At 33.8% G+C, this 14151-nt stretch overlaps 1 protein-coding gene across 3 annotated transcripts in view; it reads left to right on the forward strand.

Moving 5' to 3' along the window:
- The window catches only part of LOC139779935 (alpha-tubulin N-acetyltransferase), a 77962-nt gene that overhangs the window by 35267 nt on the left and 28544 nt on the right, over positions 1 to 14151 (forward strand). For all 3 annotated transcript variants that reach the window (XM_071718462.1, XM_071718461.1, XM_071718463.1), the window contains exons 5-7: positions 3864 to 3966; positions 4167 to 4254; positions 5448 to 5497. In XM_071718462.1, the coding sequence (XP_071574563.1) occupies positions 3864 to 3966; positions 4167 to 4254; positions 5448 to 5497 (241 nt within the window). The remainder of the gene's footprint in view (positions 1 to 3863; positions 3967 to 4166; positions 4255 to 5447; positions 5498 to 14151) is intronic.

The raw sequence follows: 14151 nt of genomic DNA on the forward strand, positions 1-14151 counted from the left end.
TTGCGGTCAATGCCGTGCTAAGGACGATTCATGCCTCGGTTATATCTACGATCGATCAAGCTCCGTCCTTAGACGGCCGAGCCACTGCTTGAGTCACATTTATGCTAATTATGTACAATCCACTCTAATTTTATTGATAATAATGCGTTGACAAGAAATCGATGAGCGTTTTTTATACGCTAGAAAACGGAGCATTAAACATGGAAAAAAAATGCGATCGCAAAACAATGAGTGGCACCAATACGACGAAACGATAACTGGTATATTTAACGGATATCGTCAAGTGTAGAGCTACTTAAAGATTGATTGAAGAGAACCCCGGAGTTTGTGTCTGTAGTCTAGTACGATATAAAGAGGATGGAAAACTAAGCGAGCGTACAAAAACAAATTTTTATAATTTGCATACATTAGAAAGATGATAAAAATATGTTTCTCTAAAATACTTTCTAAACAATTTTTCGAAATTTTCGAAATACTTGATTATATCAACTTGGCAAGTAGTCGCTAAACTATAGATGCTATATCATAGTAAAAAATGGGTTTAATTATTATTTATTACTTCTCAACTTTAGTCATTATTTGTTAGCCAGATGATTTAGTTTTCATTTTATATCATAACTGTATTATTAACTCAATTTTATCGCTTACCTCCTCTTGAGATATGACTTATCATTCAATGTTTTAGCACGGCTTTATTTTTTATTCTCATGTTCTCTGGATTATTTGGACTATGATCATTAGCCAAAGTTTCACTCGGATCTCCTAGCATGAAATGCACTGCTTTTAGATCAATCAATCTGGAAGTACTCATCTGGCTCGTCAGAGAACATGAGATTATTTTATTTTATTTGTTACTGCATCGCTGAAGATGACTCAAAGTAGAGCGGGAACGTTCGATGTATTATATATGTATAATTATGTACTATCTTATTAAAATTAAAACAATAAAGATTAAATCTGGCCATGAGAGACAACGCAGTTATTTGTACGTAATAAATCAAATTTATTTATTAATTCTTTTTACATCTTCGCCCGAACGTTTCGGCTCCACATTGAGCCATCATCAGCGGCATAAAAAATACAATTTAATATTCTCACGATCTCCGTTATGCTATGGATGAGTGCTTCGGGATTAGAAAGTCGGAAAGCCAATCTGCTCGTAACGTGTTGGCGTATGGTTGGAATGTGATGTCATTGTCTGTGTAATGTATAATGTATATTAGTTACGAGTCTAATTATTAAAGTTCCGAGACAACTCCACCAAGTGATCAGGAGAACGCAAGTATGAGAATTGATATCGTGGTCATTTTTAAATCCGTTGTTCAGCAATGCGATTAAGATGACATATAAAATCAGAGAACTGTCATGTTCAATGATGTGCGAGGAGACTGCCACATAATGTTTGAAGTTACACGTTAAATATAAATAGCATACAGCGAGATGAGTCATTGTGTTAAATAACAAAACAGTAAAAAAGGACAATTAATAAATAAATAAGTTAAAGTACGTAAAATATAAGTGTAAAAAGAAACTGAAATTAAATTATAAAATTACGAATGACTAAAACATATAGTGGGAATGGGCACGGTTTACAATTTATTCAAAATTGAAACATATACGTGGTATAAAAATTCGGTATCCGTTTGTAAGTGGAGGCTATTTTTTTGTTATTTTATATGTGCCATCTCAGAGACTAGACGCTTCGAAAATAATGTTTCTTTGTCTAAAATTTGTCTTAATCGCAATTGCTGAACAACGGATTTAAAAATGACCACGATATCAATTCTCATACTTGCGTTCTCCTGATTACTTGGTGAGTTGTCTCGGAACTTTAATAATTAGACTCATAACTAATATACATTATACATTACACAAACAATGACATCACATTCCAACCATACGTCAACACGTTACGAGCAGATTGGCTTTCCGACTTTCCAGTCCCGAAGTATTCATTCATAGCGTAACGGAGATCGTGAGAATATTAAATTGTATTTGTTATACCGCTGATGATGTTAATAAATAAATTTGATTTATCATGCATAAATAACCGCGTTGACTCTCATGGCCAGATTTAATTTTTATTGTTCAGTATCGAGAGTCCTAATTATTTGATTTTGATTAATAATTAAAAATTGTTATACGAATAACTTACACACTAACAATAACCGCGTTGCACTCTCAACCCCCTTTTTCATTTGTTTCTTAATTGTTTGTTTATAAAGTTAATGAAATAAGGATCTCTAACGAAATTTAGGAACGTTGGATGTTCACATATTAGCGTCTTCCATTGTAGCCCAGTAGCAGGGGGAAAAAAATAGGTCTTGCCCTACAAAAGGTCGGGTAGTTCTGATTTTTGGATATGTTTTATATTTTAGGGTCCTAATGAAAAATCCAAGTTTTCGACCTTGGCGCACACCCGGGCGCGCCGCCATCTTGAAAAAATGGAGCACAAAACCGGTTTTTTCGGAATATCTCCTTACCAGTACGTTTTAAGGCAAAAATAGTTATTGTCAATTTTATAGAAGATATAATTCCCTACAACTTTTGTCTGAAACATTTTTTCGTATATGTAATAGATAGCGAGCTACAGCACCGTAAATTATTAAAAATTTCACAAAAGGCTCCTTTTTAAGCATATTTTATTAATTCGATCACCGAGGCATATGATGATTTTTTTCGCGAAATAATTTTTCGTGTGAATTTTTAATACTATTTCCAATAAATACTGCGCGCCAACTTGAACATATAAATTAATTATTATTTATTTATAATTAAATAGAATAAATATATGTAAAATATTTTCAAAATATTTTTCGCTTTGTATGGTGGTGACATAAAAAATGAAACATTAGATGCAGTGCGCTACCAACGTTTTAGAAAGTCAACTACTAAAAATCAATTTAATCTTGCTAATCTGCCGCCAACAAGAGATGCTGCACGATATCACTCATTCAGGACGTACCATCAAGTGCAAGCATGGTATGGAATTGAAAAAATTCCACAGGAGTGGGGCTGGAAACGTAGTAATAATGGGCTCACTCCTGTAAAAACTACAAAAGATCCAGCTCCTCAGGCCTTGCTCAATGTAATATCATGCAATTGCAAAAAAGGATGTAGAGGAACATGTGGCTGCAGGAAAGCTGGATTAAAGTGCTCCATTATTTGTGGATTTTGCAATGGACAATCGTGTGAAAATGTGCCAGAGCTTCTGATCGACAGTGAAAATGAAGAAGGAGAAACGCTTTCCGTTACGCAGATTCACGAGGAGATCGAGAATTATGACTCACAAAACAACACCGAAAGCTATATTGTTTGTGAGGACATAGTTACCAACAAACCGGGACCATCAAAGCGACAAAAAATATAAAAGGTTTCTATATATTGTTTTTATTGTTTCTATTTAAAATATGTTTAAAACGGAGCCTTTTGTGATATTTTTAATAATTTGCTCCACTTGACAGTGCTGTAGCTTGCTATCTATTAGATATACGAAAAAATGTTTCAGACAAAAGTTGTAGGGAATTATATCTTCTACAAAATAGATAATAACTATTTTTGCCCAAATACCTACTGGTAAGGAGATATTCCGAAAAAACCGGTTTTGTGCTCCATTTTTTCAAGATGGCGGCGCGCCCGGGTGTGCGCCAAGGTCGAAAACTTGGATTTTTCATTAAGACCCCAAAATATAAAGCATATCCAAAAATCAAAACTACCCGACCTTTTGCAGGGTAAACTTACCTAGCTACTGGGCTATGGGAGATATTATACAAACAGATTTGTTTGTGAAAGCTTTTGTCTTTACGTTTTCATAAATTTTGTGTGTGTGTGATTCTCATCTGTCATCGTTTTCGTGTTCGCAGAGAGTCGAGACGTAAGGAGCAACAGATACAGCTTACCTCCTAGAGCGAGCTTGGACGACGATACGTCAGGCAACAACGAAAACAACGGAAGGAACGGTGCTAGGTAGGTGCGTCAAGTCGAACATCGTGCGATTACGAGGCGACAGATGCAAGGCGTAAAACCGTTTGCTGTTGTACATTCTATCGGCAGGAATGCCTGGGCATACCTAATACATATACATATATATATGTCATATACATATCAAAATGTCCAGGCATTCCTGCCGGTGAGTGTACAGAAGAAAATGATATATCGCTTTTCAGTCTCAACGGGATACCGTATGTGGCATCCGTTTCGCGTAGTGCATTCGGTAGATACGCCGCGGCGCGACCGCCCTGCTCTATGGCAAATGTGAGTACAACAACGTAGAGAAGTAATTCAAGTAGCTGAAAAAACCTTTAAGGGGATCCTGGAGTGACGGCAATTACCGATATTTACAGTTCGCCCGATTTTCTTCGAATTGGCTTTACAGAAATGGAAAACCCATTTATAGTTACGTTTAAAGTTACGTACAGAAATCATGTGCGAGATGGTAAATTTAAGACTTAAAATTTACCATCGAGATGGTAAATAAAAACTTAAGAAAATTGTATTTAATACTATTACTTGGTGTTGCACTTTTTGTACCTATAATACAACTGTCACTTCAAGGAAATGTTAGCTTAATATACAAATTATATAGCTTACGACGCTTACGTGTACAAATCGAAAGTTTCTCGCAACTCGAACTAGATCAAAGAATAGCGTTGCATCATTGAAGCTAAGATTAAAAGCCTAATAAGAAAGACCGATAACATAGGAAACGGGATTATTAGAAATGTCAAAATTATCGACATTTTTAATTCCGCTTAAATGAGGGCGCTTTCGGCCGTCACTCCAGGATCCCTTTTTTAAATTGCTATCGTATCTTCTTTATCAGTTCCAACGCATGTTTATAATAATTATCGCATTGCAAATGTATAATTTATTTACATTAAATTGTAATGTGTATGGGGAATGAGGGGAGAGAGGGAGAGGGAGAGAGAGAGAGAGAGAGAGAGAGAGAGAGAGAGAGAGAGAGAGAGAGAGAGAGAGAGAGAGAGAGAGAGAGTTCCAAATGTGTACATATACGTATGTAATGTATATGACATCGCTGAAATCACCGAATTTTAATATTTGCAAAGTTTGAATGTTTATTTCTAAATGTAGAATATAATAAAATATAGCATTATTTTTTAATTTTATATATATAGAATTTAATTATATAAAAACAATTAAAATTTTTTAATTGTTGCTAAAAATATACGTGGTACGGTCCTACAATCCTATCTATCATTTCTCATTGCTATCAAATGCAATCAAGCGTAAGAAATTTTGTATTGGCAAAATATAGATATGATGGATATCTGAACAGAAATTTTCTTCGTTTGAATCTAATGTTAGTGCGTATTTGGAAACTAATCGTACAATCTCGAGATTATCTCTTTTAGGCTTTGAATACTTTCCTTACCTGTATAATACGCCGCATAGCATGACTAATAATACAAATTGACGTTTTCTTTTAGATAATCCATAACACAGCGATGCTTGGTCAATCAGCCGAGCCGCATACCGGGTGAGTATAATTCACGCAATGATCGTTGAGGTGATTGCGAGTCTGAGCCTACGAACTGTGCTTGCCTTATAATTTTCCTTAATATTTAATTATTATGCGTATAATAACAGTATTGCACAGGAAAGATATTGTTGTGTGCAATAATATTCTTTTGGTTGTGATATCTTGGAAGGCTATTCTCTCATTGTATGCAATAAAAATTTAATTTTTAAGAAACTTCGAGAAAAGTTTTTAGCCGTAAAGAGCAAAATGATACTCGGCGGACGTAACGCATTTTAAACAACGGAACTGTGAGAGAAAATTTATGAAAGTACGTGTTGCCTGCATTTATATTTATTTTCGCATTGTTGCACCGTAAACAAACGTTTTCCCTTGTAACAAGTACCACCGAAGCTTTAATTAATCGTACTAATTGTAAGTGTGCTCAAGATATCTAAAATATTTTAAATAATCCAAGATGCTTCAAATAATTTGTTGTTATAATGTCTTGCGTCAATAACTATCGATTTAATTTTGTTATTTGCAATATTGAAAAGTCCATTTTAGAGTTGGTAGATTAATTAGACATGTGATGATATAGCGATAATCCTCTCAGAGAGAAATAGATATAGAGAGAGGGGGAGAGGGAGGGGAGGGGAGAGGGAGGGGAGAGAGAGAGAGAGAGAGAGAGAGAGAGAGAGAGAGAGAGAGAGAGAGAAACTATTATTACATGGTGTACATAAACGCTACCTGTTGTCAGGACATAGGCAGATAAATATTTCCGGGTTTTACTTCGATTATCTCGATTATCCAAATCTCAGATTTCAGACCCTGTGAATTGAAAGTAGGACTGGACTTTGATATAAATTTGTGTTTTAAATGAGAAAAATATAAATAGTATGAAATCGAACGTATAATTCGTCAATGTTTCTAAATAAACATTTTATAATAAAAGATTTTCATCCTGATATTACATAGTCTTGTGATAATACTAATATGTTGTATTCATTATTTTTTTAATTCTAAAAATGTATGGAATGGAATCTAGAAGCCAATCCTCTTTAACTCGTCACGATGCATTAACTGATTGGTGAGATATGCACATGTTAAAATTTGTATAAATTACATTAAAGTTGTTTGATTCTCTTTGAAGGAATTATTTTCATTATACACATTCCTCTCTGTACGTCGACAAACGATTGAATTACTTATACAGTTCATTAAACTTGTCGACTTACATACATTAATAATATTAAAGATATTATACATACATAATAGGTCGTGTAAAATAATGATTATAATTTAAATAATAATAATATTGATGATATATAAAGAAAGATACTGAGAAGCACTAGAGGATTTTTATATTGCGAATATTTGTAATATCGCAATGTGTAAATATGGATTAGTTTCATTTACAAAGAGAAATGAATGAGATAGCGAAGTGTAGAAAATTTAAGAGAATTTTTTTTATATGCTTAAAAGCCAATATTTGTTTACATGTACGCACGCATGCACATTTTTGCTTAATTTATATAATTTATGAGTGTGAGACTTTGGACATCCTATTTATTTAACGCGCCCTATGTAAATTATAATTTATAAGTTTGTATGTAATTATTAGCATCTATATATGAGTTAATAAAGTTTTATTTGCTAACTTGCTGCGCACATAGTTTATTTTCCCTTCGACCGACGTGAAAGTAAACAGGAATCTAGATGTCTTTCAACTTTGTACATGGCATGTGAAAGATAAAGGTTCTTTTTGAACTTTATTCGACACCTTATTTATAATCTAAAACATCACGATGCAATCCAAAATGTACGAGTATTCTGAAAAATAATCCTGGCGATTGTCTTCAGTTTTTTTATTTTATTTTTTTTTTAATTATAAATATCGGAGTAATTGAGTAAGTTATTCGTTCGCAAAAGGGTAAATTCTGTCAATGCACGAATAATCGTAATATAAGTTGCAAAACTTGATATTTATTTGAATAATGTCCATTTCTACCAATGTAGATTAACTTTAATCTCGGTTTAACTTACTTTCTATCTTTATCTAACTCTTAAAATTAGAAAAAGATGAAAGGTAAATTAAACCGAGATTAAAGTTAATCTGCGTTGATAGAAATGGACATAAGAGCAATAAAATTTCTATTCGCCCGATCTATTTACGTAATTAATTTTTTTTTCAATGTGGGCGATATTCTATAGTTAGTTTTACATAGCATTATATATATATTTTAATGTTATAATTTATATAGAAGTAAAGGCTTGCAGGATTAAAAATCAATTAACAACAAAGGGGCATCGTGCCGTAACTAGGTGTTAATGTTAATGTATTCAATATAATTTAAATAACAGACGTTTCGGTCACATATAGGTCCTGGCCAGGAGTATTTTGCCATATCATTGTAAGAGAACACGTCACAGATAATGCTGACTCGACAAATTATCTCACGACGAACGAAACGAACTTTTATCATGACGTACCCCGAATCCAACGAACGTTTGCGCTTAGTTTAGGTTTTAATTTTTAACATGTAATTTTTTCAATGTTAATCCGATATTAACAAATTGCGTTAATTGTACGACACTGAAGATGGTCCTATATGTGACCGAAACGTCTGTTATTTAAATTATATTGAATACATTAACATTAACACCTAGTTACGGCTCGATGCCCCTTCGTTGTTAATTGAGTTATAATTTATATTTGCACAAAAAATTGTGCGGTTTTTTAACGTTTTAGAGTTTTCGCATGAACATGCACGCCTCGACAACACGTGCGCTACTTCTTACAACGGCATAATGGTTTTAATTTGCGCATTTATACTGCATCAATTCAAGTCACTACCATCGACATTCTACATCTTACACTTATGATTTTTTCGGCAAAAATTTTTATGGGTTTAATGTGAAAGTGATGGTTCTTTTTTATTAGTAGGTATTACATTGCTTTTAACTTTGCGCCGTTAATTTTAAAATATGACTTTGATTATGACTTTAGACCAAATTGCTTTGTAGACTGCTTGATAAGGATCCGAACCAAGGATCGAAACGTCCTAACGTTTGTGTCAACTTTATATAATGCCAATTGAGTCGAAATAAAACCTCTTATTATTGTTAATCTATATTGGCGGAACATTCTATCATTTTTGGTTTTAGAGTTTGTCAGCATATAAGCGAAGCATGCTTATTGTTAACTGCGCATACAATTGTACAAAATAAATTTTATATATTATTGTATATAAGAATTGCTAATTAAAAAGTTGCGTACTGAGATTTCGATAGGCTACTGTCAATCTCAAAGCAAATATTATTTAAAGTTTTAATTAAATATCTACCCGTTTTAATCCACATCTTTCGTTATGCGCCACTCTGTGTTAGATTGTTATCACATTTGTTAAAAATGTGAAACTTAAAGAAGAAAGAATTAAAACGACGTAGATTGATTTCAAGAGACTGATTTTTGGAATTAAGAAAAAGAAAAAATGCAGTTTCACGCAAGTCTGTCACGGTTTATATTTTTGTCATGGTCTATATTTTTTTCTTCTTAAGGCGATGTTGGAGTTATCGACAGAACCTAATTTTCGCGTACATGCCATTTTTTATTGGTTTTATAGAATTATAAATCCTTTTCCAGGATTAAATAAGTATACACGCAAACGGAGAAGAGACGGAGTCAACTTCACGTTGGGAAAGAAAAAAAATAGAGACGTATGATATATATTTTTTGACCAAACTGACTTTAAATATCAAAGATTCTTACATTAACTTAACTCGACGTTTCGACGACTTAATAAAATTATTTAAAAACATGTAAATAAATAAGTAAGACGTATCCAACAATTTATCAAAAATTGCTTCGCAGACTTCTGCACTATGTGATACCAGAGGTATCACTTAAGCTGATCTGCAGCAAAGAACATTATTGTATAATTAGGCTTCTCACAAGCTCGCCTCTTATACTAGCGCGTGATGATATTTGATTACGAGAAAGTGACGCGTGGTATAGCCGCGTCGCGGCAGCGTGAGGTACTAGCGCTCGCGGTAATTGTTGTAAAATTATTTCCACCAGGATCAGCATGTGATTATCATGAGTTGGCTAAGTAACGTCAATATCTGAGCTCATATATTTCCTCATATACATGTTAACTTGTACTCATGATGTGTATCATCACAATATGATCACAAGACATACATCACATTTCGATCAATATCAGAAGATCATGACGTGATGAAATCTGATCATCAGGCATTGCTATCTGGGTATATATATTTCACGTGTACACGGGTACACGAATTACACATGTAATTAGCATTTACGTGAACAAAAACGTGTATCGTGTACTACCCTTGTGTCGGGTTACACGTGTTTTAAAAACACGAATAAATAAATTAGTAAATAAATGAATAAATCAATAAATAAATATTAAAATTAATGAATAAATAAGTAAGCCCTTATGAAAAAGTACACTCAACTTTGATGGTTAACACTGAAATTTGGGCGTAAATTTAGTGTTTGTCATCAAAGTTAAGTGTCAACACTTAAATTTAGGTGTAGATTGAGTGTTGACCATTAAGGTTTAGGTAAATTATGGGTTTAATCCTCAATGATGAGTGTATATTGGGAGTTTATTCTCAATGATAAGTGTAGGTTAGGGATTAAGCCTCAATGTTTAGTGTAGGTTGGAGATTGATCCTCATCGTTGGATGTTGGTTTGGTGTTAACAGAGTGTTAACCTTTAATGTTCTATGTCGATTTAATCAGTGTCGCCATGATTCCTTTATCGTTTAAATGTTATTGTGTTAATTTTCGTTAAGTGTCAATTGACGGCTTGGAAAAGTGTTTCAGATAAAAGTTGAAAGGTTTGAAGGGGGCCAATAGACGATCTTATTGGATTTTGGATCCAGGGCCTGTATTGAGCCCAATAGGGCCTAACAATAAGTCAAATTTTTTAAATAAAAACCCCTATTTTTTATTGTACCATCTTTCTATATAATATTTTATATAATATATAATACTTTTTGAAATATTCAAGGAAAACTTGGTAACTTTTTAAATATATATTTAGCTTGTGATATCTTAATGATTGTTTGCCAGAGAAAAAAGTGGTACAGAGGACTTTCTATGGTGTTTTTTCAACGGTTAACACCAAAAGTTGAGTGTATTTTTCCATAAGGGAGAAAGTTCAAATTTCACACTAATCTTATATGACATAACAATTATTAGATATTTAACAAAGAAAATAAGATTATTCAAAATTAGCAAAGTTATTTATCATTGCTTCATAAAGAGAAACTCAAAATTTAAAAATTTGTATTTTATAATAACAATATAGATTTTAAATTAAAAAAAATAAAAATTTTCTAAATTGCAAATAAATAGATATAAATTTCCGTTTATTGGCCATTCAATACACACATTATTGGAATAATAAGAACGCATCTTCAAAAGTAACAAAATTTTTTATTGAAAAATATATTTTTAACCCACCACCCCTGTATACGTTTTTTTGGGGCCTTCCTAATTTACACATGGGTCTGTCGCGTCCGACGTTATTTTTCCTATTTTAAAGTATTTTAAAAAGTCTGAAAAAATTCACAAAATATCTGTCTATATTGTAGTTGACGGTTTTATAATCATTTTGATAAACATCGTTTATTTAATATTTTATTTTTTATAAAACGCCTTGTAAACCCTGTGGGGAAACACAATAAATACACATACATACATACATAATATTTTATTTTTAATAAACTTTGAATAAGAATAAAGGAAAGAGATAGATTTCTTTAAAAATTTGTAGTTTTGCTTCCTTATAGAGAAAGCTTTGTTTTCGTGAAAAAAAAATTTTTTCAGGTACTAGGTGCGCAATTAAGTTTCCGGGTTTTTTTGATCAATAAAAAATGGAAAATTTCAAGAGAAATACAAGAAAAGGTTTATTCAAAGTATCGTCCCTCGCTAGCTATACATTTTCGCCATCTCTCTGGCAATACATGAATACCGCGACAATAAAACGACGCGTCTTTGGACCGAAACCATTCATCCAACCAATTTTGCACTTCTTCGAAATTGGTCAAGTGTAGCCCAGCCAAGCCATGCGCCATCGACCGGAACAAGTGATAATCGGAAGGCGCCAGGTCTGGCGAATACGGCGGGTGCGGTAGCAGATCCCATTTCAGCGTTTTGATGGTGTCCTGGACGATGGAACTGCGATGGCACGGAGCGTTGTCGTGCTGCAATATCACTCGTTCGTGTCTCGTGTCCCATTCTGGCCGTTTTTCGAGCAATGTATGGTTTAAATTGATCAGTTGTTGTCGGTAGCGATGCCCATTGACAGTTTCGCCCGGTTTCAGCAGCTCATAGTACACGATTCCTTTCTGGTCCCACCAAACGCAGAGCATTTGGCCGTGCCGTCGATGTTGATTCTTCACCAGGTGAAAGCCACGATTTTTTGCGTTTGGGATTCTCTAAATATATCCACTTCTCATCGCCAGTAACAATTCGATGAAGAAAACTCTTTCTTTCATGCCGCAAAAGCAAAATTTCGGAAGTGGCTCTTCGATTTTCCATCTGTCTCTCAGTTAACTCATGCGGCACCCATTTTCCTTCCTTTTGAATTTTTCCCATGGCATGTAAACGTTTGGAAATACCTTGGTGAGTCATGTTTAATGCCTCCGCAAGTTGATCTTGTGTTTGCGTATCATCTTCATCCAATAACGCTAGCAGATCGACGTCCTCAATTGTTTTTGGTCTTCCGGAGCGCTCCTTGTCCTCAGTGTCGAAATCGCCACTTCTGAAGCGTTTAAACCAATCTTCACAGGTAGTTTTCGATGGTACATGTTCGCCGTAAGCCTCCTCAAGCAAACGACGTGCTTCAGCTGCATTTTTTTTTCAAGTTAAAGCAGAAAAGCAAAGCTTCCCGCAAATGCTGTTTATTTGGCACAAAACTCGACATCTCCGTTGTTAGAAAAAATATTTTTGCGTTGCGATATGTGTTTATATAACGACTGGTTATTGTTAACAGATGTCCAAGCTATAACTTCAGACAACTTCAGACATGTAAGTCGAGTACATGTGTTATTGGTGCCATCTATGTGTGAAACCCGGAAACTTAGTTGCGCACCTAGTATCTTTGGCAAAGTGTTTATAGAGTAAGATCCCAGGGCTCCCAGACGTAACTTATTTTATGAAAGACAAAATGTGGGACATTGAGTAGTGTTATATGAACTTTGAATACCTGCGTACCTGCAAAGGTGGTTAGACGGCCGATTTACAGGTACCAGGTGAGAAAGGTAAGTAAAAATAGGACTAACTTAACTTAAATTCTGACGGCTGATTTTTATATATACTTTATAAAATATTATTACAAAATAATATTTAACACTGCCAGACACTTTCCGCCGGCCATAACTTCCGCCAGACGCTTTAAAGCTCCCAATAAAAAAAATGAACTTTACTTACATTCTGACGCTTGATTTTTATATATGTTACTTAGGGGACTATTTCAAAACTATATGTGCTTAGCCAGACAAATCGTAAGGGCCAAACATCCCCCCAGACACCAAAAACATTCAGCCGTGAGTATGAGCGCGAGGATACTATGCACGCGTTTTAGAGCGAGTGAGATATCTATGTGAACTGATTTGTTTTTTTTGTGAATAATAAGTTAATTATCAATAATTATTCATTTAAAAGTATTTTACTGTCCCTTAATCGTCCTGGTCATCATCGTTAGGGTCATTAGAAATTTCATCATCAAGCCAATCATGATACTCTATATTCAAGTCATCATCATCATCATCATCATCTTTATCGTTATCGTCGCTAGCAGCTTCTTCTGCCAGTTTGTTTTAATTGTTTTTTTCTTTGACGATGTTTTATAAGAATATTCCAATTGACAATTTTTGTGATAATATATTTTTGTATGAATACAATTTTTAACTTTATTAATCAACTCCGCAAATGTTTCGTCTTCTTCATCTATCTTATTCAGAAAATCGTTTTTATTAGATGAATGTAATAGCAGTCTTTTTGATCTATGTTTTTTTGTCTTTTGGTTACAAAATATACAAATTTGTTCATTTTCATCAATACTAACGTTGCTTTCAAACGAAATATTGCTTTGAGAGGGGGAATCAACAACACATTCCAGCTGCACACAATGTCCTTCAGAATTAGATAAAGCCGGTTTGAGTAACTCAGCTGGCTCAGGTATTACAATAGGCTCAGGTAAAATACTAGTTGCTGGATTTGAGGTGGATGCTGTAGATGGATCCTCAACTACAGAAATAGTTGGTGGACTTGATGTAGATGCTGTAGATGTATCCTCTGCGATATTTAATGAATTTTCATTTGAGGTAGATTTTTGTGTCGTTACCAATTTTTCCGAGTAATATTTTTTCATTAACCCTGTAAACGATTTGTAACACTATTTGTAATAACCACTTTCAAACAATTCAACTGGCAAAACTACATCTTTATATTTTAGGTTATGTATCTTTTTCTGAATTAAAATTTTTTGACACTTTTTTAAAGTCTCTTCCGTAAACAATGATAAGTTCTCATCGGACTTTCTACAAAACGCACAATTTAATAACTCTGCCATTATATTTTATTGAATACTGGAAATATTTACGCACACACACACGCACACAGTAGACTGAGG

This window comes from Temnothorax nylanderi, unplaced genomic scaffold (genome assembly GCF_030848795.1).
Source record: "Temnothorax nylanderi isolate EJ_2023f unplaced genomic scaffold, tnyl_v1.0 TNYL_tig0251_pilon, whole genome shotgun sequence".
Lineage (NCBI taxonomy): Eukaryota > Metazoa > Arthropoda > Insecta > Hymenoptera > Formicidae > Temnothorax > Temnothorax nylanderi.